A 27253-nucleotide genomic window follows, 5' to 3' on the forward strand; every position below is an offset into this window, starting at 1 on the left:
GCCCTGCTTTAACCCCGTGTGCTCAGAGGCGGGTCCAATGTCCCAATGGCCACATTAGGTGCCAATATTAAAATCTGAGCATCCATGGCCTAACCACAGCATCCCAGAAAACATATTTCCTGTCAAACCACCACAGGACTCCAGGAGGACAGTGACAGGAGAAGGGGGAATGGCTTTAAACTAGAAGAGAGCAGGTTTAGATTACACATTAGGAAGAAATTTTTTACTGTGAGGATGGTGAGGCACTGGAACAGATTGCCCAGGGAGGCTGTGGATCCTCTATCCCTTGAAGTGTTCAAGGCCAGGTTGGATGGGGTTTTGAGCAACCTGTCCATAGCAGGGGGCTGGAACTAGATGATCTTTAAGGGCCCTTCCAACTCAAACCATTCTATGACTCTACAATTCTATTATTTGATTCCTCTCATCCCAGGAAAGGTTGGTTGAAGTGTCATGTAAGTACTCTTACTTGTCAATCACAGTACCTTAAATGTCCTTAAATATGTTTAAGGGAAAGCAGAGTTAAAGTTTTTGCATTTTTTCAGTATGTTCTGATTTCCAGTTCAACTTCAACGTATTTTTAAAGTATGTTTTGTCAAAGAAACCTCACTTGGGGAGTAAAAAGTATCTGGAAACATCTATTTTTCAAGGATTCAAGAAGGAGGGTTTTGCAGCTAGTTTCATATGGCAAACACTCTGTAAAGGTGACCAAATATAAATATATGCTTCTTGTTACCCTTAACAAATCCCTAAAAACTTAATAGGGAATATATTAAGACTTAAAATAAACTGTTCTCCTGTGCTTCTACCTCCACACCTCACAGAGTCTACAGAAACAGTCTCGATTCTCAGCAACTTTATCTTCATTCATTTAATTTTCACTGTGGACTTGAAAAGCCACAAGTCCTTCATCTTCACACTTCCTGATTTCAATATTCAAGCTTTCTGCCTCAGCTCCATTAGATAAAAATGAATTCAGACAAAATAAAAACATTTCTCAGATGTTGCATTCATTCCAGAGCTTCAACTCAAGTGCTTCATTACTTGCAAAAGCAGTCAAAAAGCACTATGAAGATAATAAAATTAAATTGACTTTATACTGGTCTTAAATTCTAAGCAAAGATTAATAATTTTTTCCCAAGTTTCATTTCTAATAACATGGCATACTAGTTACACAGAAGAACTTTCAAATGTGAATGCACCAAGAGAGGTAGATAAGAAAGTAAAGGCAAGCTTCATTCCTAATGGCTGCTGCTACTCCTGGTACAACTTAAAACCCATGACAAATTCAACAAGGCTTGGATCTTAGTCCATGACACTGACATTTAAATTTTAATTAATGTTTAAATATAGCTGAACTAAAATAATTTATAACTTATGTCCAATTTTTTTGTATTTAGAAGGAAAAAGCTTGATTTATGTTCACATCATAAATTATTTCATATATTGTATAGTCTCAATTTAGAGTGAAGTATCTAAAAGAAGCTAACACTGGATATTCACATTCTAAATATGCATTTTATTATTGTCGCAAATGGTGCCATTTACTGGAAGTTGATATAAATGATGCCTCATCTACTACTTGCTTGTGTGTTATGCTTTTCAAAGACCCATTTAAACAGTAAATGTGTTAGCACACACACATATCCCAGCCAGAAAGATATTAAAACCAGTATGAGTCAAATTAATTCAATATTTATCTCCAAGGATAATGAACTAAATGGCTGGAACAATACTGATAATTTAGAACCTGGAACAAGCAAGTAATACCAAAAAAGATATCAAAAATTATTTCTGATGAAACAGGACAGTATCACTAATACCCATTAGCTGGGAATTAAGTGGGTTTTCCACAATTTTGTGACACTAAATCAGAAGTGAACCAGAATTTTGACATATGAACACCAAGAAGTGAAAACCACACACATACTTTGCAGTTGTGCTGGGTCTTTTCATTTAGCTAGTCCAAGAAAAAAGGAGATATATATTTCAAATGTGTGAAGGATTAACAGCAATTCAAACTCTCAAGTTACCTCAGTGAAATTACTCTATAGAGATGTAAACATTTGTGCAAAGCAGTAACCTGATAAGAGTTACACCCAAAACCAATATACCTCTGCTTTGCTCTTCTCAGCAGCAGCTTGCAGAGAAGGAGAAGATGCCAAAGGCTGAGCAGCATCAGATGATATCTGTACAAAACAGAGGAAAGAAATGAGAAAGAAAATAAGCAAGAACAGCTGGGAAGGGAGGCAGTAGAGGCTGCTAAGAGACATGATTTTCATTCTTTTTTTTTTAATAATATTGATGGTAGTGGTTACACGACATAGAAGAAACATAAGAGGAGACAAAGTTGTTTTTTTTTTTTTCTGAGTACAATATTTAAAGGAAACGTTTCAGGTAGGAAAGTGTGACTTATAATGAAATTCACTAGGACAGAATATAAGAAAATGGACCTGGATAAGATCATATCAAAGGCCTAAGAAAAATAATTAGCTTTCATACATTGTTCAATTTTTATCCAGTGTAACTACTGAAATATTAATGTCCTGAAGCATGAAGGCAGACTGTCCCAGAGGAGGGGGAGAGAAGAGAATGCCTTTGTTCTTGTTCAATGCAACAGAATATTTTTATTAAGAGGAATGCAAAATAACTCTGAAAGTTATACATTAATTAAAGTTTTAATTAACTCTTCTCTAAGAGCACTCCAAGTACATAAAGAGCTTAGGGTTAATATAAAGCCACATCTTAGCAGCAGGTTGAAGGATCTCAGACAAGTGACACTTCTTTTCTAGGAATTGGTATGTAAAATTGCTATTAGCACCACTACACTTCAGAATTCTCCAAAAGGTGTAACTTAAATATGCAACAAGTACAGTTTGCTCAAAAAAAAAGGATTTCTCTAAAGGCATTTTCATACATCTTCCTATCCAATTTTTTTATGCATAGCTGATTACTTTAATGGAAACATTATCTTTCTACTTCCCTTATTATAAAAACAAAACTGAAATAATTTTCCAAATATGTAGAAGATCTTCAGAGTTATAGAGCTGACACTTCTACACTATTTTGTATTGCCTCTATTATCTAGAAGGAAAATTTAGAAAGAAATGAAGCTATAACAGAGTAGGTCATTATGTTGGACCAAAATGAGCAATTTAAATAACATGTTTTTACTTAGTTTAAAAAAAGAAGCTCGCACTAAATGGAAACTGAAAGCTGATAAAAAACCCCATCATATCTCATGTCTAAATACTCAATATTTCTTACAGAAAATCCTACCAGTTTCTTTACTTATACAGCTGGAATATTCATAGAATTTACATATTTAGTATTTTTACCAAAAAAAACCTATGTCTATGCTGGAAGGCGGTGCAGAGCTGTAGGAAAAATATTTATAAAGTTAAATTTTAAAACCAAATTTTACCTGCAGAAATATGAAACAGAATTCTCATTTTTAAATTTACTGTTTTATAATCCTCGGGTTATTAGCAGAGTTATGGATACACCTGCTGCAATGATGCAGTTTCACAAACAGTAGCATTCTGTTGCTATAGGAACACTGGGATCCTGTTTATTCCAATTGCATCACATTGTAACCAAATAATGCCGGAAAAATTATCAGGTAACTACACAATACCCTGAACTATGTACTCGAACATCATGCTTCTGAGCTTTCAATTAGATAAAAATGTGTAAAATTCTGATAATGAATCATCATCTTTCAAGCTGTTGGTTTGGGTTTAGAGTTTTTTCATTCTTTTGTATTACTTCAGATTTTAGGAGAATTTAAGCTTGATAGCACTCACAGGTGAACAGCAGGTAACAGTAGCAAGCAGTTACTTGCCACACAAAACATGGAAGACAGAATTTCATTTGGGGGTTAGGGGGAATACCAGCACTGTAGGTGTTTGTCAATTTCCATCCTCCCATAATAGTTTTTAATCTTCAAATCCTCTTCATATGATAAAGGATTATCTAACCTAGAAGAAGGTAATTCTATGAAGGCCCGAAAGCAATTATTATAGTTTTGCCAATCAAGTAATGGAATCATAGAAGTAATGAAGAAGTGTCATGCAAGCTGTCAGACAGAGCTGTGAGACAGAGTGAAAAGCAGTTGCTGCCTAGCCTGGGATATAGAACAGGATGTACAAGTTGAGAAATGCCCAAGCATAATGTTTAAAGACAGCCAGCATCACTACAACCACTTCAGGCAAAAAAGAGCACTTGAAAGCACACTTCACACATGTAAATATTCAACTAAGCCAGAGAACAAAAGACATATGACTGAAGCTAATCTTTAAGAGAAAACACATTACAATGTATAAAGAACAGATTAAGATTACATAATGCAAGCAACAGTACAAGGTTGAGCTGCTGAATAGCTCTATCATCACTGCATCATGTTGAATTTGTTATCTACCAGGCTGCACCAGATACGGAAAGCTGAATGAAAAAATCAAATCAAACCAAGTGGCTAGACAAAGCTAAACACGTAAATATCGTCTACCTAGAACTTTGCAAAGACTTTGACGTCACTTTCCAGAGCATTCTCCTGGAGGAACTTGCTGCTCATGGCTTAGACAGGAGCACTATTCTCTGGGTACACGGGGGCTGGGTGGCCAGGCCCAGAGAGCAGTGGTGAATGGAGTCACAACCAAAGAGTGGCCAGACACTAGTGGGGCTCCCCAGGATTCAGTACTGCGGCCAGTCCTGTTTAATATCTTTCCTTATGCAGGATCTGGATGAGGGGATGGAGTGCACCATCATTCAGTTTACAGATGTTACCAAGCTGAGCAGGAATGTTGATCTGCTGAAGGACAGGAAGGCTCCAGAGAGGGATCTGGATAGGCTGGATCTATGGCCCAAGGCCAACAGTACAGGGTTCAACACAGCGAGGTTCCACGTCTTGCACTTGGGACTCTTGGAGATGAGTGACTGGAAAATTTCCCTGGGGGAAAAGGATCTGGCAATGCTGGTTGACAGCCACCTAAATTTCTCCACGAAAATCCAAAAAGCAATTTCCTACCCTATTCCAGAATCCAAGTGAAAAAGCACACACGGATCTACTCTGACAACGTTTGCACTATGCTCTGAAAAGCAGTCAAGTAAAGACATCTTTGATTATTGGCACCTTGAAGTATCAAATGGTGACCTCTGTAACTAATCATACATACTGCCAGAAAAAGGATAAAGTTGGATGATTGTGTGCATTACCAATGTAGTGCAGAATGACAACTAGCATATGAATACATCATTTAAACTTTTAACTTAGGAATAGTTACATCTTTTGATTAAGAAACTCAAGAATTGCCTAAAACAAAGAAGGATGGCAAGGAGCTGTCTCTGAAGTTTTCACATTTCTCCACAAGATTTTGATTGCATTTCAGACCAGAAGACTTACAGTCATTTTTTTAGCAGTTCTTGAATCTTCTTCCATTGTTTGTGTTTTGTGACTCATTTTTAGAAAGAGGTTACAGCAAAAATAACCATTTTGCACAATGAAATTCAATACTCTCTTTAAAGCATCTGCTACCTTTAGTGCTGAGCAGGAAATTACATACACATGCAACAGTACTGTAAGATTTCAGTTTCACCTGTGCTCATTGAGAAACCCTTTGGTGCATAAAAAATGTAAGATCAGAAAAGAAAGAATCTGCAGATTTACAGTATTAGTCCAGTTCCCAGCCCCTTTTACATGTAAATGTGTTATCTGTCCCCATTTTCCTCCCTAAAACACTTCTGTGCTATCTGTTATTACTTAGTGGTGGCACTACCCAAATACATGCTAAGTTAACAGTTTGTGTAAAAGCAACAACACAAACAGTAGTTGGCCCAATGTCTTGATGTAGTCTGTTGACCCGACTACTATTCCAAGTAAAAAAAAGTAAGCTTTAAACAAGAACTAAATGAAGTTATCAGAAAACATAACATACAAAAACTAAGAATGATTTTACTTTAGTTTAGTTTGTACTGCCATGTTTGTGATGCTATGTAACAGTCACACAAACACTATTGGTCATTGGGGCATAAGAACTTCATAAAGTTTTCATCTGCTTTTATTTGTAGTTTTTCCAAAATCCAGTGTTGATGTAATGCATGTCATTATTCAGCCTTTTATTAAAAAGGATTCAAAGTTGAAGCTTTATAAGCCTATACTAAGCTTCCATTTAAATATGAAATGCAGGCTGCTATCATGCAGAAGATTCAAGACATTAAAGAATGAGTGTGTTATCAAACCACTCAGGAAGTCTGCAGCTGAACCAAATACAAAAGTGCCCTCGAGTGGCCAGTTTATACACACACAATATGCAGGGAATTAGCCTAAATGAAGAGGACTATTCTGCTTTCATTTGACAGGTTTTAAGTTTAGCTGCTGCATATGTTTTTCTGATTTCAGCAGACTTCTGACTTCATTACTATGTATCTCCAACAAACGTTGACAATACTAAAATCAGTAATTTATCCTAAAGCATTAGCAATTATAGACTGCTAGTAGATGGATATAAACACACAAATCAATTGCTTGATGTTTTTTAAAGAGGTCTATTCTTGAAATACCAAAAGAAGTGTAAGAATACTAATGTACTATTAACAACACTTACCTATGAATTTTTGGAAGTTCTTAAGGCTAGCTGGCATGGCATTTTTTTTTTTTAATTACTAAAATGTCTCCCTGTGCTGGTTTTGGTAGGGGTAAAAATTATTTTCTTCACACTGGGCTAGTAGAGGGCTGTGTTTTGGATTTGTGCTGAACGCAGGATTGATTAATTATAGAGATGCTTTTGTTATTGCAGGGCTTACACAGAGCCAAGGTCTTTCTGCTTTTTGTACCACCAGCCTGGTGAGGAAGCTGGGGCTGCATGGGAGGTTGGGAGGAGACACAGTCTGGACAGATGACCCAAGGGATATTCCATGTCACATGACATCATGCTCAATACTTGAAGTGTGGGGAAGGGGAGGAAAGGGGACATTTAGAGTGATGCCATTTGTCTTCCCAAGTCACCATTACACATGAGATGGCTAAACACCTACCTGCCCTTGGGAAGCAGTAAATTAATTCCTTGTTTTGCTTTGCTTGTGTGCCTGGTTTTTGTTTTCCCTATTAAGCTGTCTTTATCTCAACCGACAAGTTTTCTGGCTTTTACCCTTTTCAATTCTCTTCGCAATCCTGGTGGCAGAGTGAGTGAGCAGCTGTGTAGCCCTTGGCTGCTGACTGGAGTGAAACCACAAAACTCCCCTATCCTGTGCTGTAACACTGGACACCCATAAGAGAGATCCAGAATCCTGTGTTTCACAAAACAGAGCAATGGTTGGCTGTGAAAGAAGCCAGTACTGCTCTTCTGCCAATACTGGGAACACACTCAGCACTCCTCCATCTCTTCAGAGTCACCATGCTAATTACAGGAATAGATGATGCTTACGCATAACATGTGGAGAGCTATAGACATTCGTAACATTTACATCGTACGTAGACACAATTATACAATGTTCTGGGAAATACAGATATGTTTAATAGACTTGAGACAAAAATATTTTTTCGCAACTCTAACCCAGAACATCCACATGTATTGTTGCCCATGTTTTTTTAGGTTATTTATTTTCTGCTTTTGATAACCACCTCGGTGAGATATTACAGAGAGTCACCATGGCTTAGTTAAATGTTGACACTGGATAAACAAAACAGATGCTTTTAATCTCTTACTGAATTGCCCTCCATTTCTCCTGTCCAGCCTAATCAGTGTTTTCTGCATTTGTTCCATGGAAAATTGTCTGGATTCTATCCTTGCTGCTATGGCAGGTAAGTGATTTATCTTACTCTGCAATATGATAAAGCTAATTACTCCTTCAAACATATTAAGGCAGGAGTGAACTGCTACATTAGACACCAAGGTTCTCTGTTTAGAAAGATGTTGAGTGTCTTAAAAACTTTTTAAGGAAGTATAATTTTAAACTCTTCTTCCTACTTTATATTTTGGAATAAAAGTAAAGAAGGGTAACCAATTTGTAATTCAAACCAGATCATATCTTACATCTTAAGAGAAGCAATTTTCCCCCATTTCAGCAGTACTTACTGAAATACTCTTTTCTACTTCCCAGGTTTGCTTTTTTTACCATTCTAAAATGAAACCATCATTCAAAGATCCATTTTCTCAAATGGGAAATGCAGCATAAACTCTCATGCTTTTAACCTACACTTGCACTTGTCCCTGTAAAAGTTCACTGCCTATTAAGGCAGAGTAGTAAAGCTATGTGCTAGGCCATGCTTAAATAAAGCAGGTACATAGCTGTGTATGTTTAAGCATAAATACAACTATATAATGAAAAATGTATGAACTAGATGATGTATCCCAGAAACAGATGTATCAAAAAACAAAGAAAGAAACCTAAGAAGACTGTGAACTTCAGTAAAGGTTCAAATTCTCCAAACTCCTTTGCCGGAGAAGCGCTCCCCAGCTTACAGCAGTGAACACACAGCTACAGGATTTAACAGCAGGCTCATCATACTGCCTGTGTTTGCTACTACAGTGCATCTCACCACAAGCAACAGCCTGGAATTCAGCAGAAGAAGGGCTCAAAACACCCTAGGATTTCTCATCAAGGTTTACAGAGAATGAGGGAAGACCATGTCACCATAAATAGTAATCCTATCTTACCCCTGTAACATGGAAAAAGATAAATAAAAAAGACTCAAACGGTACTGTTAAAGAAATACCCAAGAGTGAAAACCACAAAATAAAGGATCATAAAACCTGTTGGAGCATAATGCTTTGCTAATATAAATGTAATAGACAACAGAGGTAAAATTTATGGAACCTAGGAATAGTCTTCAAAAGACAGAGAAAACATCACTTTGAGTCAAAAGGTTTTCAAATGTAAAAGACATTTTAACATGCATAATGTTCACTACATTTCTCTTACATAGCTTTCAAAACCAAAGTCACAATTCTTGGTTAAAGTGTTTACTTACATTGAAGGCATTAACTGCATTTTTATCATAATATTTCTTCTTTTCATACTTATCCCTGATGAAAAATTCCACAGCTCTGGAAGTAGCTAGTTTAAGGAAAATATGCATTCATATAAATAGTAACATCAACCACTCTACACAGAACAACTGCTGCTGCAGTGCCCAAAGTGAGCTTCTTTGTACTACATAAAATTAATCCGTTTAATCTTTTAAGAAAACAATATGAAAAAGATAAAGTAACTCAGTGTTTCACAATTAGGACATTGTCACCTGGTATTTATTTTATTATACATGGCTGTAGGACTGAAAATACTTGAACAATGGTACTCATATATGGTAAATAATTATAGTTTACCATCTTAACTTGGGGGAAAATACTTTCTCTTTATAAAAGAGGTGCAATGTATGTACCTGTTCTCTGATTTGCATGTTATACCATTTATCAAATGCTGATCATAAACATTTCTCCGAGATCACCAAGTTCTCCATGAGAGTCTCCTGTTAAAAAAAATACCCCTGTGGAAGGGAAAAAATGCCAAAACAACTAATGATAAAAAGATATTGAATCAAAGATAGAAATAGCAGCAAGCATATTGCTGTAGAAAACCAGAACTGACAACTCAGTAGCTCAAATGCAAAAAAGACAGCCAGTTGTTTTCCTCAATTACTCCCTCAGCTTCATAAAGCAGCTCATCCAAAGCAGTGTGAATACTTTACATTTAGTAAAGCTGACTCCCTAGGATCTGAAGAATAAACGTTAACTTCTTTCTCCAGCAATGTGATTATCCATTCAAAAACTGATACTGCAACTGTGGAAGCTCAGACCCATTGCCTCAAACTTCCAAAGCATTTTTCCTCAATTGATGGAAAGATACTCTTAGCTCCACATACTGTGTCTTAAGATTAACACTGAATTCAGAGCACTCACTCCCTTCATTCTGTGCATCAAATTATATTGTCAAAAATCATAGTTTCAAACAGTATGCAAATGTCACCTGAAGACAGTTTCATAAAAGTTACAAAAATCAAAATACTGCTTTCTAACTCTTTCCAAATAGATATAAATTGCAAAGGGCATCCTGAGCACTGTGAAGGTACAGCTTAGTACTAATAGTGTGAAAAAATTATTTATTGTTGCTGGAAAAAACATCTTTCAATAGGAAAAAACTTTCATACAAAGAAAAAAAAAAAACACAGTGATCCTAAAAGTTAGTTCCTATATTATAGCATCCCTGCCATGTACCAGGGAAGGAAAAAAAATGCTTAGAAAGGTCACTCTTGTGATTAAGAAGCAGAAATGAGAAGGGATCTTTAGCAGGAAATTTTCAGCAGATCCCAGCAGATTCCTCCTGTGTCTCCACTTTACTACATTAAAACTAGAAGTATATTAAGAGTATAAAACCAGAAGCATATTATAGGAAGTTAAACACTAATATAGATGAACATAGACAAAATTGATCATTACATGCAAAATATTTTCAATGTTTATCCAAAAGAATGTTCAGAATATAAGAATATTCACAAGCAGAACACTGATGACATACTAAGCATCACTACTATTTTGTAGTGGTACAATGGGGAAATAAAAAAGGCAAAAAACATCCATAACACAACAGCTTGTCATGAATGCCAAGTAGGTAAGTAGCTGCCAAAGTTATGTGAAAACTGAGAAATAAATCAGAAATTGGTACAATCACCTCTCATGGCAATACAGTGTTAATAAAGAAAACACAGGCAATGAAGTATACTCAGTTGACAAAGTCCACCAGTTAGTCCACAACTATTCAAAAGGGTATGTAATTAATTCAAGGCATACAGTGTGAAAAAAAGAACTATTTTGAAAGTCTAAAGATTAGACTTTTGGTCTGATCTGACAAGAAAACGTTAAAGCATTATTACTTCTCCTGCAGTAGCACCAGTGAATTTAAGTTACTTGCAGCAAAAAAAAAAAAAAAACAACACATCTTCAAGTTCCATTTTTGAGTAAGTTTTAGTCAAAATATTTCAATCATATGGCTAAAATAAAGTTACAGAATATTACAGCTGGAATACTATGGTGCTGTCTGATTTTTTTTATGAGGATGAATGTTTAATGCAAAAGCTTCTAGAATATGAAAAAAGTATCTGTTTGCTCAAGTGCATTTTTTAACAAGTCTAACTCTTCCAAAGGAAAAAAAAGTCTTCTGTTATAACATATCGAGTGTAGCATCTAATCAACAGAAGAACCAGAATCATCTTTGTATATAGCAAAATTAAGATCAAGTTACAACTGTAACTTGATCAAGTCTGTTTATCAGCTCCTGTAGCTGGGGAAAGGCTCAGCTCACACAAGAGTAGGTGTTTAGGATCTCCTTATAATTAAAGAGTCACAATAAGATCAGGTGAAGCAAATCCTACCTATGGAGTAACTTCACTAAATCAAGAAAAAATCCCCAGACCTAAATTAATGCCATTATATATTATCCTAGTGATTCAGTAAAGGTATTTAGTGAGAAAAGTTATTTATTGCCAGCAGACTGCTTTTCTTCCAACCCTTCCTGTCCAGGTACACAGTGACAACCACACACAAACACAACTGGTGGCCCTGAGAGAGCTTGGGTTTATTTATGTATTTCCATGCTAGTCACCTAGAGAGAAATCCATGCTTCACTGGAGTAAGATGCAATGGCTTATTTTACCGTACCATTCAGCTCATTATTTCCTGATCAAATGCTTCTAAACTTCAGATGGCAGTTACTCAAGACAAAGAAAATATTCAAGAGCTCTCCAGTATCACTCTAACTTTCTACATACAGGGAATTTATGAAGTCACCTCCTCTGAAAGCAAAAATAAATGGTGCTTGCCAAATCTCATTACAAAGTAGATTTACTATGACTGAAGTAATTTAAATCTTTTCTGAACTGTTCTCAACTTCCACTGTCATTTCTTATACAACAATATCAATGAAATAACATAAGCTGACAAATGTAGCAGTTCCTTGAAACAGTCATAACATCTCAATTGCATTAGAAGTCATTTCAATGTGAAAGCCCAAACAAAAAGGATACTGATCTGTTTGAGGTCTTCGGAAGTTCTCTGGCAGATTAGCTTCATAGAGTAGTCTTGCTTTAGTATTTCCCATTTCCTGCATGCACTAGGGAAAAGTGGTAGAAAACAGTTAGTTCATGTCTGTCAATAGTTTAAACTCTGAAACAGTCAGAATGCTACTGTGGAGTGCTTAAATGCCATTACAAGTTTTTAACTTGGAGAGCTCCCTGTTGCCATAGGTCTTGGGAGATACGAGCACGGCACAGGAGGGCTGCCTGCCCAGACGTGATGGACAAAGCTAGCAACATGGATCCTTTTGGTTGGTTTGCAGTGTAAACCAACCCATCCAGGGAAAGACAAGCTTTGATCTCTCAGGATGGCTCTTCAGACCAGGAAGACAAAGAGTAATAAAATTTGCCTGATGGCAGGAAGAGGCTTCAAACTGAAGCATACCTGGAAGACTCAGTGCTTGATACACCAAAAGAACACAACCAGGCATCACACAGATATGTGAGTGCTACTGTCCTGACACTTACTAAAAAGGCTTACAACACTTTTTCTACAGATACAACCAAGAAGTAGCTTTCAGAGTCCCTGGAATAAGGTAGAATACACCTCTAAAATGATACAGAAATGAGAGGTAAACCAACTTCTGAAGTGAGTTTTATGAACTTAGGCTCACTACAGTAGAAATATGGTTCATGCAAAAGCCAATAGGATTGTAAAACACGTAAGCAGGGCATCATGATAAATGCAAATCCTATCATAAGTACTCCTGACATACCTTCCAAACTGGAAACATATTTGAAGATATTCTACCTGTATTTGCTCTGGTGTCCATTGATCCAAGTTGACAGACTTGACCCTTGATATATGAACCCCAAGATTTCGATGTATTCCAGCACATCTGATGCAGATAAAAACACCAGTGTTCCAGGAAGCCCATCTTGGTCCTAAAAGGAATGAGGAAATAAATAAATTATTTTCAAAATTCCATATACTGTGAGGATTTTCTCTAGCATAATTCTATATTGACAACATGAATGAACAGGCTTGAATAAAGGCTCACCTCTGCCTCTCTAGAATATCTATCACTTTTAACAATTTCCAGTGTTAACAATTTTATTCACAGATTTCTACTTCTAAATAATGTCACAAAACATTAACTAGTCAGATTTATCCAGAAAGTGTATGTTGTGTCCACCTCCCCACCTCCAAAACAATACAATAAATAGAGTTTATAAAGTTCACTTACTAGCAATAAGATTTTTGCTTGCATCTTGAATAATCTTTACAGCTATGCCTCAGATGAAGCATCAACACAAGAAGTAGAAGTTGCTCCTTTTTTCCCTTTTTTTCCATTTAAAAGCTTCTTAAGACATGCATCACTACTTAAATTGAAATTAACCGCCGGGCAATCTTGTATTAATGCAACAAATACCTCATATAGCATAGGCTCTACAACAGTAGCGCACAAGCTCTTAGGAAATGCTTATACAGAGATTTGCAAAACCAGCTGATAAAAACATCCATCTAAGAATGTGGAAAACTGATTTTGTTCAGTATCCTTGATTTCTAAACTACCTTTTACAGCCAAATGGATTTTCTAACAGAATCAGGCTGATTTACTAACTACCATTGTTTTTCAACTGTGCTGGAATTTTGAGACAGTTAAAGTATGCTGGCCTGAATTATCACATTGACACTTAGGATTTTTCTCTTGAAACTACTATTCATTCTCTAATTAAACACATTTATATAATTTTATTCCAGCTCTGTACATCACCACTGTTAAAAGTACTACTTTGAAGTCCATCTCGTTCTGAGCTCTAAGGAGTTAAAAGATTAAATAATTACTATCAAAAGCAAGAAGGTATATTGAAGAGTTGGAAAACATTTCATGCAGTTTTCTTCTGCTTTTGTATGACAAATGTGCCCTCAGACCACTCCTGCAACTGCAGCTGTTTGCATTTCAATATCAATATATTGTATGAACACTTTCCTGGGACCTACAGAAGAGCTCCATGCTTCCCTCTCCTGATCTTTTGCTTAGGACTGTGTTGGTTTGAGCTGGCAAACACCCACGGAGCTGCTCATTCACTCTCCTCTCCTACAGGACAGGGAGAAAAGAGCAGGAAGATGAGAAGACTTGCAGACTGAGATAACAGTCTGCAAGTGAAGACTGCTTCACTTGTAAATGAAGCAAAAACTGCAGACAAAAGGGGGGAAAAAGAGAAGGAAGGATTTCTTCATTACTTCCCATGGCCAGGCAGCTCTCCAGCCACTTCCTAGAAAGCGGTGCTTCAGCACCCACAACACTTGTTTTGGACACCACTATAACCAAATTGTCCTTTCTTCCTTTCCTTGAGCATTTGTTGCTTGAGCACTTTATCACATGGCATAGAATGATCAATTCCAGTCAGCAGACATCTCAGCTGCATGTCCTGCCCACCCACTCAGCCTTTAAACTCTGGGGAACAGAACAAGAAAAGAAAAGCTCTGGTAGTGTTTAAGCACTGTTCAAGCAATAGCCAAAACAAGGAAATGGGAGAAATCCTTTCAGTTAGACTCCATTCTTTAGAATCAGTATTTGAAAATCCCAAGACATTCACAGATCCTCACATTTGCTGCAAGAAGCATTACTCTTACTAGTGGAAATACTAGCAATATTTTGGGTAATCACCTAGCTTTTAATTTATCTTACTCAATATCTCAAAAAGTCAGAGCACTTGATGTCCACTGCTTGACCTTTAAGACCATAATCATTAAAATGACTGTCAGCCTTCAAATAAGTGCTACTATCATAAAAATAGATTTCAAGGGTCAAAAGATTTAGGAATTACTCACCCACCTAACACATTTTTTCCCATATGACAATTTTACATTACAACTACTACTAGTCAGGTAAGAATGGTGAGACTGTTTGCAATGTGTCTTAAATACTACAACAACTAGCAACCTATTGATCTGCCTTTTTATTTCTCCCTATAAAACACTACAGACACAAAATACTCTTACACTTGGTAGATTTATATTATGGGAAGGCCTCACTTAAAATTTATACCACTTTTAGTTTTAGTGCTCCAGGATAGAGTTTTGCAGGTCATTTGCCTCAACCTATTAATCAAGTTTCAGCTAAAATAGAGCACCAGAAGAAACTTAATTAAAAAACCTTCATAGCCATTCCACTAAGGGAGATCAAGTACCTCAGTTTATACAAAAGATTCATCTAGCCATGACAGTTTAGAAATAGGTAAGATAAAGTCTTGTGTACCCAACAGCTTCTGCAGTTTCTCCCCCCCACATATATAACCCATGTGTCTTCTGAAAACTGGAGCCAGTTTTGAACAGGTTACTACAGGGACACAAGGGGTTTAACTGTAGTACCTGTATGCTGTCCAAGTTTCTATCCCTATAGGGTGTTTACACAACCACTATAAACTCTTTACCACGGGTGAGTTTGTACAACTACACATCACATGAATTTCCTACTATTCGGGTACTGGAGATCCCAGACAGGTAAATTCTACATTAATGAGACAAGACCATAAGGAGGATTTGACATGACTGAAGTCTAAATAAATTAAGAGAGAGATTATTAATTGTAGTTAAAATATTGAAACTTCATTAACAAAACTTTGTTAACAAAAAGTAATACAACTTTTGAAGTAGATGGCTTTCTCCTAGAAAAGAGTAGTTTTGTATTTTCCCAAAAGCTCCAATTTCATTTATTAGTACTTATTTATGAAATAAATTTTGGAAATCAAATATGTTTAAGCAATGAAGGAACAAATTAAACAGTGGAATAACAGGCAAACCTGAGGCCAGACAAAAATATTCATGGGAAACCTCTGAATTTAATTCCGAGTAATGACAATATGCAATACTAAACACTTCAAATGAAAAATGTTTTCATTAATCCAAATCAATCATAACCACAGTTAAGCACTAGGCAAGGCCAACTGTGCTTGACATAACCAGTCAACTAAAGCCTAGGCTGCAAACCTTTCTGTGTGAAAAATGTTCAACAGTAATTCAGAGCGATTCAATAAACAATTTACAGTTTTTTCAATTCTATATGAAGTCAGGATCCTTATTTCTGTACACAGTAAATATTTTGCACTAATAGAAATATTTACAGGTTTCTTTTTGTTGGGTTCTTAAAGATACATTTGGTTTCCTTTAGAAAAATTTTCAAGAGTAACCTGGTTTAACTGCTGTATATATTTTTGCTTACAATGGCTAGCCAATTAAAAAGATGGCTATTTGGCTTCAGAAATGAAGACTCGACATCAAGAATCTTGATGACTGTTATTTTATACTATTTAAAACAACTTTGCATGTCATTAGTAATGTGACCTTATCTACCTAGAACTGCACTGTACACTGCAACTTCAGTCAGCCAATAATAACATGAAATACTTGCCAAGTTTGATGTAAGTTTTAATAGAATTGTAATTTTGTTCTTCTAAAAGCCATTTGAATTTTTACTAGAAGTGCCAATGTGCACTTCAGCAGCTTGCTGCACCACTCCAATATAAAAATAAAGTTACTTCTTCAGTCATCTAAGATCTAGACAACTGCTTGAAAATATTTTGAGTCTCTTTCATCCTTTACTAAAGTTAATTTTAGGAAAAAAGCCATAGGACTGAAAATGACCAATGTTTATACTAGACTATATACTAGAATACTGTGAAGTCCCTGGAACACTGCCCAGCTGAGCAAAGGAATAAACTCCAGCAACCCAAAGACAGATTGCTGCTTCCAAGAGAAGAATAAATTTTCTTTTTCTTCATGCTAAACTTTCTTTGCCATATTTCTATACATCATTTACTGCTTAGACCTAAATTCCTATTTCAGTTCTTTTCTTAGCCAGTGGCTGTGAAGGTGTGTGCTGTCTTCCAGAGAAATCATGACAAGCTCCTGAATGCATTAGGTCACATACAATTTAAAGAATCCTTAAAATAACGAGGTTATTTTTTAGGTGCACAAGGTTTATTGTGTGTATTTAGTCTTACTGACAACTGCAACTCAGTTGCCTTCATAAAAAGGAGTGATTAATTTTGACTGGAAATTTAAACACAATACACGTGCAAGTTTCTTGTAAGTGCTAAACAGAAAGGTGGATTTGAGCCATAGCTTCACAAAAATTAATTTGGAGTCTTGGCTCTTACATGTAAGAAAACAAGCAACATTTCCCAATACTGGGCTTGGCTGGGATGGAGCTAACTTGCTGCATTGCAGCTCCTATGGAGATATGCTTTGGATTTGTGACCAAACAGTCTTGGTAACTGTAATGCTTTGGCTACAGCTGGACAGTGCTTGCAGAGCCAAGGATTGCTTTTCCATCCCTACCCAGCAGGCAGGGAGTGGGCAAGAGGCCAGGAGGGAAGAGTCAGGGATGTGAGACCCCAAATGACCAAAGGGACATCACAAATATGTATTAGAATTCAATCAGGTGCACAGAAACAGCATTAACTGTGACATATTTGTGGTATTTAAGGAGTCCTTTATTAGAGACCATCTGGGCCCTAAGAATGAAATAAATACTTAGCCATCAAGAAACAATGTAGCCTGTTATATCTTTAAGTTTTCAGAGCTTTTAGGTAACTCATGAATTTAAGAAAAATCCTGGAGGGTTTACTTCTAGTTACAGTAGACTTCCATGCCACTATAGTTATTGTATGAACCCACATTATCCCTACTCACAGAAATATCTACAGCTATTAAAAAACTGTGAACATTTCAAAAACCAACTTCAGCTGTTTAAAACTTAAGCAATAGAGAGCTTGAAAGCAATTTACATAATTTTAGATAAAACTCTTCAGATAAGTTGATTTCAAGCCAATTTTTAAAATGCCAAAAATGTTATCCAATCTCACATGCCATTCTTTCATTCTAAAGTGCACATCAAAGTGTGAATTTTGTGAAAAAGGCATCATTTTTACATATTCTCTGGTGAGGCTAAAGCTTTTCTCTCAACATATTTCAAAATCTTTCCCACTTTTCCCTCACACGTTCCTTTTTTCAGGATCCAATTTTTGATGACAGATTTCTCCTCCATATTATTTAAACTAGATTCATATCTTGCTCGTGCTTAAAAAAAGCCATACGTACGTTTGTGCACGTACTCCCGAATATCACTTTCTTCTCTGGTCTCATTAACTCACTCAGAAAGGACCATGTGTTCTGCTCCACTATTTTAGAATAAGCTGATTGAAGAAGCCACCATCAAAATTCACACATTGCTGACAAACTCTCCTAATGCACTTCTACACAATTCAACCATCTATTTTTTAGTACAGCCTGACAAACATCTTTGGGCAAGAATAATGATGAGAATTTTAATGCTGAAACTGGTATAGTGCATTTTCAAAGGAAATAAAACACAAAGTACATTAGTGTTCATATGTCCAAGATTTAAGTTTTACTCCAACTGCTCAGGTTTTATTTTGCATAGCACTGCATCAGGTACAAAACAAGGCTTACATGGTACAGTTCATTTAAAATGCTGAGGAAAAAGTCCTTTCATCACCATTACAAAAAATGTGAACTAACAGTACTGACAGTATATGAATCCAAGCAGTCAATACAGTGTGAAATGTGAAACATTGCTTTAGCTCTCCATTTGATTAGTTAAAAGTTTTTTTAACTGTTTTCAACATCTCAGTCAACACTCCGTCTTCTACTCAACTTCCACCTGCAGTAAGAAATTAGCAAGAAATATTATACACTATCAGGCAAGACTGGCCCAGAGTGGGAGAACCTGCCACACAAACATGCTAGGAAAAAAAAAAAAGGGAAAAAAAAAAAGGAAAAAGGAAATTTAAAAAAAGCAAGCAGTGGAGACCAGAGCAAACTAAAAAGAGGCAAAAGAAAATGAAAGGTATTTGAACATGATGTAACTGGGAGACATTCACTAAAGAGCAAGAATAATTTCAGTGGAGATTTGACTATCAAGTTGAATGATGATGGCTGCTTTCCTCATTTCACCAATTCAGATTTTCCTTCCTTCCTTCCATCAGTCCCCCACGGTCTCTTCAGCTTTCTGCAACTGCAGTTAATACTGCAACACTCCTTTTGCTCAATACAGGTGCTGACCCCTCTCACGAAACATCTTAAGTTATAGAGAGAACACAGAGGTCTGAATTGGGGTGAAAAAAGCAATCATGGAGCCTTTCAATTTTACACGTGTTGTTAAAGGGAAGGACAACCATTTTACATCTCAGCAAATAATTCTGAATCCTTTACAATATGTGCATAAAACTAGCTTACCAGGAAACTAATAAGTTTTGAGACAAAGTTTTAAATGAAAAAGCTTGTCAAAACTAGTTTTAAATATGATTTGTATGATAGAGGCACATAAACACAAAGCTACTTTTCACTTTACATTCTTGCAGTTATGAGTTAGAAAGTCAACAAGGAAGGAAGCCAAGAATTACACATAACAGAGTACTAACTTTGCATCTCTAATATTGTCTGTAGCAAATTTATCTTAGGACAACATCTTTCAAGACTTCTGACAGACTACAATTCCTTTTTTCTCTCAACAGCACCCTGCCTGTCCTTTACCCATAAGTGCAGTGAAGTTACTTTAACTCTCATTTGTTTCCCCTAATCTGGCTGCTGTTTGACAGACTTGATTTCCCAAAGAACTGGCTCCATCTTGTGGAACAGAGAATTAACTACAAGAAAATGCTCACACCTGACTCATCCCGAGTGGTTGTTAAGCAGTTCCCAAAAACTATCACTTTTGGCCAACGAAAGCCTCAGTTTTTGCATCCATCCAAGCATACCCATGCAAAGCTCTCTCTCTTTGCATGACTCCCACACCCAATTCATACTGCTCAAGTGTTCTGCTACTCGAGATTTCAATTAAGTTAGGAAAGAATATATTTAGAAAATATCTAACTTTTCCAAGCTGAAATACAAATAAAGATTGTGAACAGGAGACAAGCACCCTTTCTTAGCAGGTAGAGAGAAAAGAAGGAAAACAAGTAAGCAGCAGTTATATTTTATGTAATTCAATTCAATACAAGAAGATCAGAGTCAACACAAAACATTCACTTCTCCAGTGGTTACTCAGGGAAGAATAAAAGAAAAATGCAAAACTTACAAAGATTTCTCCAAGTTTCTCTGTTCAAAATATAACACATTAGAGACAGCAATTAAATCAAAATAATACTGAAATGCTCCAAACAAATAATTTACTATCATGCTTTTTCAGTCTAATCCTGTTGGTTCAAAGACCATCTCTTACTAATTTCATTGGCAGTTGCTTAGTTTTTCATATAAAAGGGAGATCCACTATCTCCATTTCTGATTGACAGACTCCTGGGCTCAATGGGGTGGGGGATTGAAACAAATCCTCCAAGAAAACAGCACCCACCCACCCCCAAGATGAAAAGCTTAATTGCAATGTTAATGTCCATTGAAATACTTTGTGAATTAAGCAAACCTTTGAAAGAACAGAAGATCTGGCATAAAGATCTTGAAGTAAAGGAAATCATGTAAGAACCACAGTACAAGAATCTTTATTCTACGAAATATTCTTCAAGGCCCTTGAACCTTATGTCTTTTGAGACTACTGATAAAGCACTATTTACTCATCACCTGATCCACTGAATTAGTTTCTGATTAAACAGAACAAATAGCCTGAAGCATGTTCTCATGTCACATCTACTCCAACATTAACCATAACTTCCTTTACAGTAAAAGAAGCTTCCTTGCTTTATTTCCATACCCATGACTGGGAAAACTACACAAGCTCAGTCTTCACGTGCTTTTAAGGTGTCAAAGTATGCCGCAAAATACTTTTTATATAAACAGAGGCAACAAAGAACATAAATGGTAGCTGTTAGCAGTCTCACAGCTGGCGCAGTACACCTATGTTCAGAGAGTCAAGACCAGAATTTGAGAACTTAAAATTTACCACATTTAGAAAAGTGTGACAGGAGCTTGAACAATAACTGTTTCTAACAGGCTGTTTTCATATTTTAAATAAAGTCAAACTCAACAGCATGAAATTGTTCTGAAGGCAGACAACTCAAGTACACTGTTCCAGAGCCCAGCTGAATAGCAGCTAGATTCATGTGGTTCAAGGTATACTGCAGGAACAGTGGGAAGACAAGCTTTAGAATCATTACTTAGCTATTTTTAGCCAGTGTCTCATAGGTAGTAGAGTTTCATGGACAGAATTCCTCCAAGTTTGTCTTTTGGTTTGGATAACCATTTTTCATGAAAGCCATCAAAAAAACCATTAAGTGCAGATCTCTTCATAACTCCAAATAGGCTCTGTAGAAGTATAATGAATTAAACTCTTCCCCTGCACAACTCTGTCCCACCTCTCTAAGTCAGAGAGAGAAATACATATCAGTTTCAATTATTCCTTCAGTGCACTTATTCACTTGCTTCTGTAGCATCAAAAATTGCTAAAAGCATTTCAAAGAAATGTCAAGGGTTGTATCAAGCCTCACCTAGAAAAGAAGTACAGTGACATGAATGTTCCTTCAATTCTATGTTTAAGCCACAAAATCAAGTGGCTTTAACAACAACAACTTTAATTCTGGAATGCATCCAAGCATCCAAGTAACTTCAAACGGCCAAAGCTTTATACAGAAAATTTAGTGTGGAATATGCAAGTGCAGTTTGTAAATCAGAGGACTGGTTGGTTACATTAGCTATTGGAGATACACAGGTAATGTCAGTTTATTCTTGAAATGAACAGGTCTTTTTCTTGTCTAACAGCTGTTTGGCACAAGCAATCTAGTAAGATGACAAAATGAAAGAATTTTGTTTCACCTTATTAACTAATTCCTTTTCCAAAATAAAGTAATTTTATCAACTATTAGTTGACTATAGGACATAAAAGCTAAGTTGTGAAATAAAATACAATGTTTAGAGTTCAGCATAAAGTTATATACACAAATACACAGTGGATGCCTCCTCATGTAAATTACAAGAAAAAGGAGGGGTTTTTTTTTTGAGAATTGCCCTCCAAAGACCTCCTATTTATCTTAGGAATCAGATGACAGAATTTAAAAAGAACACCTACCTCATTAGAACACTTATTTTCAATGAAAATATCAACATAACTGAGTGCTTTGCAAGGAAACTTCATTTAAAACCATCTCCCAAAGGCTGCATTCCTGACTTGGAAGTACTTCACACCTCAGATTGCACCCATCCCCACACAAGCCAGGTAGGCAGAATCATAATCAACTTCTGAACTGTCAACAGAGCAGCTCCTGACCTTGGCTGGCAACCACGCCTGGACAGCCTGAGCCCGTGTTGGTGACTGTACAGGAGAACACATGCACAGGACACAGCCAGAGCACTCCTACCAGCCTGGCGGCTGCTACAGCACCCTTTGGAAAGAAAGTCAGTGCCCCAAGTATCAGAGATGACAGGGGTGCCAGCCCTGCTACATTCAATAACCTAACAGCCTCAGAAATAAAATTTCAATTTGGCTAAGGGGTAGCACTCCAATTTTATCCTGCCTGCTCACTCGTGAAGAGAAAGACTGCTTGTGTCAGAGTTCAGGCTGCAAGAATAAGGTGTGCAAGCTGTCATTTCCTGTTAGCAGCATTTGGTGCTTTCTAAAAAAGTCAGGGTTATGTAGCATATTACAGTATTAGTAGGAAGCTTCTGGAGCAGGTCTTGACTGCAATTTTTCCCTTTTCAGCAAGGAAATGCTAAAACACTGTTTTAAGTTTACAATTTATATTCTCTTATATGCAGAAATATAGGGAAAATAGACAACAGTGAGCTCTTACAAAATGTTTTCATAAGCTGATAGCTAAGCATTAAGTAAAAGCATCACTAAAAAGAAAAAGAAATTTATAAACCTATACTATTCTGTTAGGATGTAATAACCCCTCTGCACACCCAGGCAAAGGACAAAGATTATATAAACACCTGATTCAAAAAAAAAACCCTTCAGTCAGTAATTAAAGTTCTTCCTTTAACTATGACAAAAACCTCAGAGATAAGATTTGCTTGCCAGACAGGCTTATCATGTAGCCTGTTTGCCATAAACAAGAATGAACCTTTCTCTGGCAGAGACATTATCTAGCAATTGCATTAATCAGCTTTCCTTTACTTTTTTTCCCCAAATATAACTGAAGAGATCCTTAAATAAACATTCCAAAACTGCACAAGCTCTGTGCAGTCCCCAATGACTCCAGGGCCATGTGCTTTCTGGTACATAACAAAGATGGTAAATGAACTCCCATAGCCCCTCCAACAAGCGACTAAATTTGATAAAAGATGCAGAGAAACCAGAGATTGAAGCTTCTTTATCCAAGAGCCATAGAATCAGAGTCTTTAAGGTTGGAAAAGACATTTTAAAGTTCCACCATTAACCAAACAGGGCCAAGTACCTCATCTACCTGCACTTTAATACTTCCAGGGATGATGATGATTCAGCACTTCAGGCAGTGGAGCTGGGCAGCCTGTTCCAATGCCTGACCAACTTTTCAGTGAAGAAATCTTCCCCAGTATCAAATCTATACCTTCCCTGTCACCGAGGCCACTTTCTCCTGTCCTGGCACTGGCTGCCTGGGATAAAGGGCCAACCTTCACCTGGCTACCTCCTTTCAAGGAGCTGATTGAGTGATTAGAGCTCCCCTTAGCATCCTCCCCTCGACACTAAACAACCTGCAGCTCCCTCAGCTGCTCCTCACAGGACTTGCATTCCAGACCCTTCACCAGCTCTGCTGCCCTTCTCTAGACTCACTCCAGCACCTCCATGTGTTTCTTGCAGTGAGGGGCCCAGAACTGGACACAGGATTTGAGGTGCAGCCCCACCAGTGCCAAGCAAAGAGGCACAATCCCTGCCCTGCTCCTGCTGGCCACACTGTGGCTGATAGAGGCCAGGATGCCACTGGCCTCCTTGGGCACACCCTGGCTCACGTTCAGCTGCTGCCAACCAGCACCTCCAGGTCCTCTTCCATCAGGCAGCTGGTAGCACTGTAGGGCATTGTTGTGACCCAAGGGCAGGACCCAGCTCTTGGCCTTGTTGATTCTCATACAACTGACCTCAGCCCATGGATAAACCCTGTTGAGATTCCTCTGTGGAGCCTTCCTGCCTCCTTCCAGCAAATCAACAGCCCCACCCAACTTGGCATCATCTGTAAACTGACTGAGGGTGCACTCAAGACACTAATCCAGATCACTGATATAGATATTAAACAGGACTGGACCAAAGACTGAGCCCTGGGTACCCCATAAGTGACCAGATGGATGTGACTCCATTCACCATTCTCTGGGCCTGGCCACCCAGCCAGTTTATACTGAGCAAAAAATACACCTGTACCAGCAGCCATGAGCAGGCAAAGTAAAGTGCCACATTTCACCTCTAGACAGTAGAAATATCCTGAAATCATCTATAATGACCAGCCAGATTGTTTCATGTACCAATCCTCTCTGCTATATTCGTTTGTGTGGGGATGAAGTTTATTTTCTTCATAGAAAGCCCTACGTGGTGTGTTCTGAATCAGAGACCAAATCAGTGTCAATAACACACCAATGTTTTAGCTATTGCTGAGCAGTGCTTACATTATAACATTGAGGCCTTTTCTGCTCCTCAGACTGTCCTGCCAGTGAGGAGGCTGGGGGTGAGCAAGAAGCCAGAAGGGGACCCAGCTGAGACATCTGACCCCATCTGACCAAAGGGACATGGCATATAACACTGTGCTCAGCAAGAAAAACTGGAGTATGAAGGAGAAAGAGACATTTGGAGTGAGTAACTACATAACTATTACGTGTGATGCAACTGCTTTCCTGGAGAAGGCTGGAAAACCTTCTGAAAACACCCACCTGCTGATGCTAAGTAGTGAATTAATTCCTTATTTTGCCTTGCTTGTGGGCACAGTTCTAAATCTTACTCTTCTGAGTCTCTGCCATCCTACTGGCATCCACATGCACAAAATCCACATCCACTGCAGATATTAATCTACATTTCTCCTCTACATACTGTCTCACTTCCTCTTCAGGTTATACAGAATTGATCAAGCAGATTTTTAGGCTGCACCATTCATGTCTTTCCTACAGAGAGCTCACTGGCCCACCCTCAAACACTAATATACCACAGTTCTCAGGCACAGGAACAGCGTACCTCGCAAATGCATCTCTGGTCTTGACCCCGAGTTTACTGTAACAATATTGTCAATCTTCAGAGCAGAACTTCCAGTGGAGCTCAGGGTACTAAATTAACAGAAGACCAGGGAAAAGAATAGGCTGAAGAGGACAAGCAGAATCACACCTTTTCTCCACTTGAAGCTCCAGTGTCATAGACACAAACCCTTCCCACAAATGCCCTGCACGTCAGGGTAGCTACACCCCAATACTGCACTCTGCTCAAGTCTCAGCAAATGGATCACACCTTGGAATGCTTCAATACCCCTCCCTGAATCTAGGTTTGAGCCAATCCACACAACTGAAGGTATCTATGCTCTGTGAGATCTATCTTTTAAAGAGCAGGTGTTAACTTCTGTATTTTCTCAGTCAGTGAACAAAGGAACTATAATCTAGGCATAAATGGACTTCCTGAGGTCACTTAGATTAACTTCATATTTCAATCAGATCTAATTAGATCATGCTGCTTAGGGCTTTGTTCAGCTGTTTTGAACAACTCTAAGGCATATTTCACCAACTCTTTGAGGAAAAACTCAGTCCAGTATTTGAAAATTTTGTCGTTTTTAACTACAAAGTAACTTATTTATATCCAATTCAAATGCATCATGCCACACATTCAAGCTTAAATGTGCTTTGCATTTTTCTAATGGCATCTTCTTGCTTCCTAAAACTAAACTGGTCTCCTGCATGATGATACTAAATTAAATATAATTCAAACTAACACAGTTAAACATTCCAGCATGACAGACAATCATCAATACTCAGACATCATTATATCAGCTACATGTGACTGAGAAAGGAAAGAACAAATTTACTTTTAAGTAGTGCTCTTCACAGCTGATTTAACTAGATTTGTGTTTCAAAAAAATGGAGAGAAAGTTGGAGGGTTTTCTGCGCAAGTTATTTTTCCAAAGTGATCTTCTGTATTTTGTGTAGAAAATAAGTTGTAGCTGTACAGTATTTTTCCTCAAAATACCATTTTCTTCAGATGCCAGAAGAGAAATGGAATACAATACCAAAGTGGTAGCTGCATTCAGTCTGGAATACAGACTTGTGATTATGAGTTCAAAGCAGGATTAAGGTTGCTTGAGAAGTTATCAATTCTCCAAATGTGCTCTCAAAACTTTGCAAGCCTCTCAGGCATGAGATCCTGGATCTGTCGTATTTTTCAAATTCTCACTTAAGACCAAACACTTGACAGAATCCTTTTGTTCCACAAACACATTTTTGGAGTAACCTTTTTAAAGCAGGACTCCATGAACACCCAGAAAGCTCCACAGAAATCTCAGTGAAAAAGACAAGTATCAAAGGGTATTTAGCATCCATCACTTCTTTCAGAAGTTGCTTGCTCTATGCTGCAGAACACCTAGAAAATGGAACCGAGGCTTCACAGTCTTTATTAATGAGAATGACAGTTACTTTGTACTTAGAACACACAAGAAACCCTCAGCAGTTGTGGTGCATAAACCTTGTCTGGTCATCATGTACCCACCAAAGAGGAGAAAATAAGATAAAAACACCCATGGGCCAAGATAAAGGCAGTTTAATAAAGAAAAGCAAAGACCATATGCAGAAGTAAGAAGAAAAATATTTATTCTCCTATCAGCAGGTGATATTCACTTCCTAGGAAGCGAGGTCTCAGTAAACAGTTGGTTGCCCTGGAAGACAAACACCCTAACAACAAAACCTCCCCATTCCCCTGCTTCCTCTAAGCTTTTGCTCTGTCACTTGTCACAGCCTATCCCTTGGGTTTGTTTGGGTCAGCTGTCCTGGCTACATCCCCTGGCAAACTTTCACCCACCTGCAGCCCAGTGGCCTTCAGGGGAGGCTAAAGAGAGCCTTGATGCTGCACTTGCACTGCTCAGCACCAGCTGAAACACTGGTGTGTCATCAACACCCCTCTAGAGCTGCAAAGCACAGCACCACAAGTGCTGCTATGGAAAGTTACCCCCTCTCAGCCAACCCCAGTACAGCAGCTCAATGCATCTAACGTTGAGGATAACCCAGGTATCACTTGGCAATGAGGACATAGACCAAAAAGCCTGCACTCAGTGTCTTACTGACACGCCTCTTTGGTTTCACCCCTGCTGAAGTGCTCAAGAAGATCTAAAGGATGCACATAA

At 37.7% G+C, this 27253-nt stretch overlaps 1 protein-coding gene across 3 annotated transcripts in view; it reads right to left on the bottom strand.

Annotated features, from left to right (window-relative positions):
* Window positions 1-27253, bottom strand: part of SMAP1 (small ArfGAP 1) — an 87402-nt gene that overhangs the window by 47426 nt on the left and 12723 nt on the right. For 2 of the 3 annotated variants that reach the window (XM_054514458.1, XM_036380707.2), the window contains exons 2-5: window positions 12813-12946; window positions 12014-12099; window positions 8966-9041; window positions 2112-2186 (exon numbers count right to left, since the gene is read on the bottom strand). In XM_054514458.1, the coding sequence (XP_054370433.1) occupies window positions 2112-2186; window positions 8966-9041; window positions 12014-12099; window positions 12813-12946 (371 nt within the window). The remainder of the gene's footprint in view (window positions 1-2111; window positions 2187-8965; window positions 9042-12013; window positions 12100-12812; window positions 12947-27253) is intronic. The other variant, XM_054514459.1, reaches the window with a different exon arrangement.

The sequence above is a fragment of the Molothrus ater genome, chromosome 3, assembly GCF_012460135.2.
Source record: "Molothrus ater isolate BHLD 08-10-18 breed brown headed cowbird chromosome 3, BPBGC_Mater_1.1, whole genome shotgun sequence".
Lineage (NCBI taxonomy): Eukaryota > Metazoa > Chordata > Aves > Passeriformes > Icteridae > Molothrus > Molothrus ater.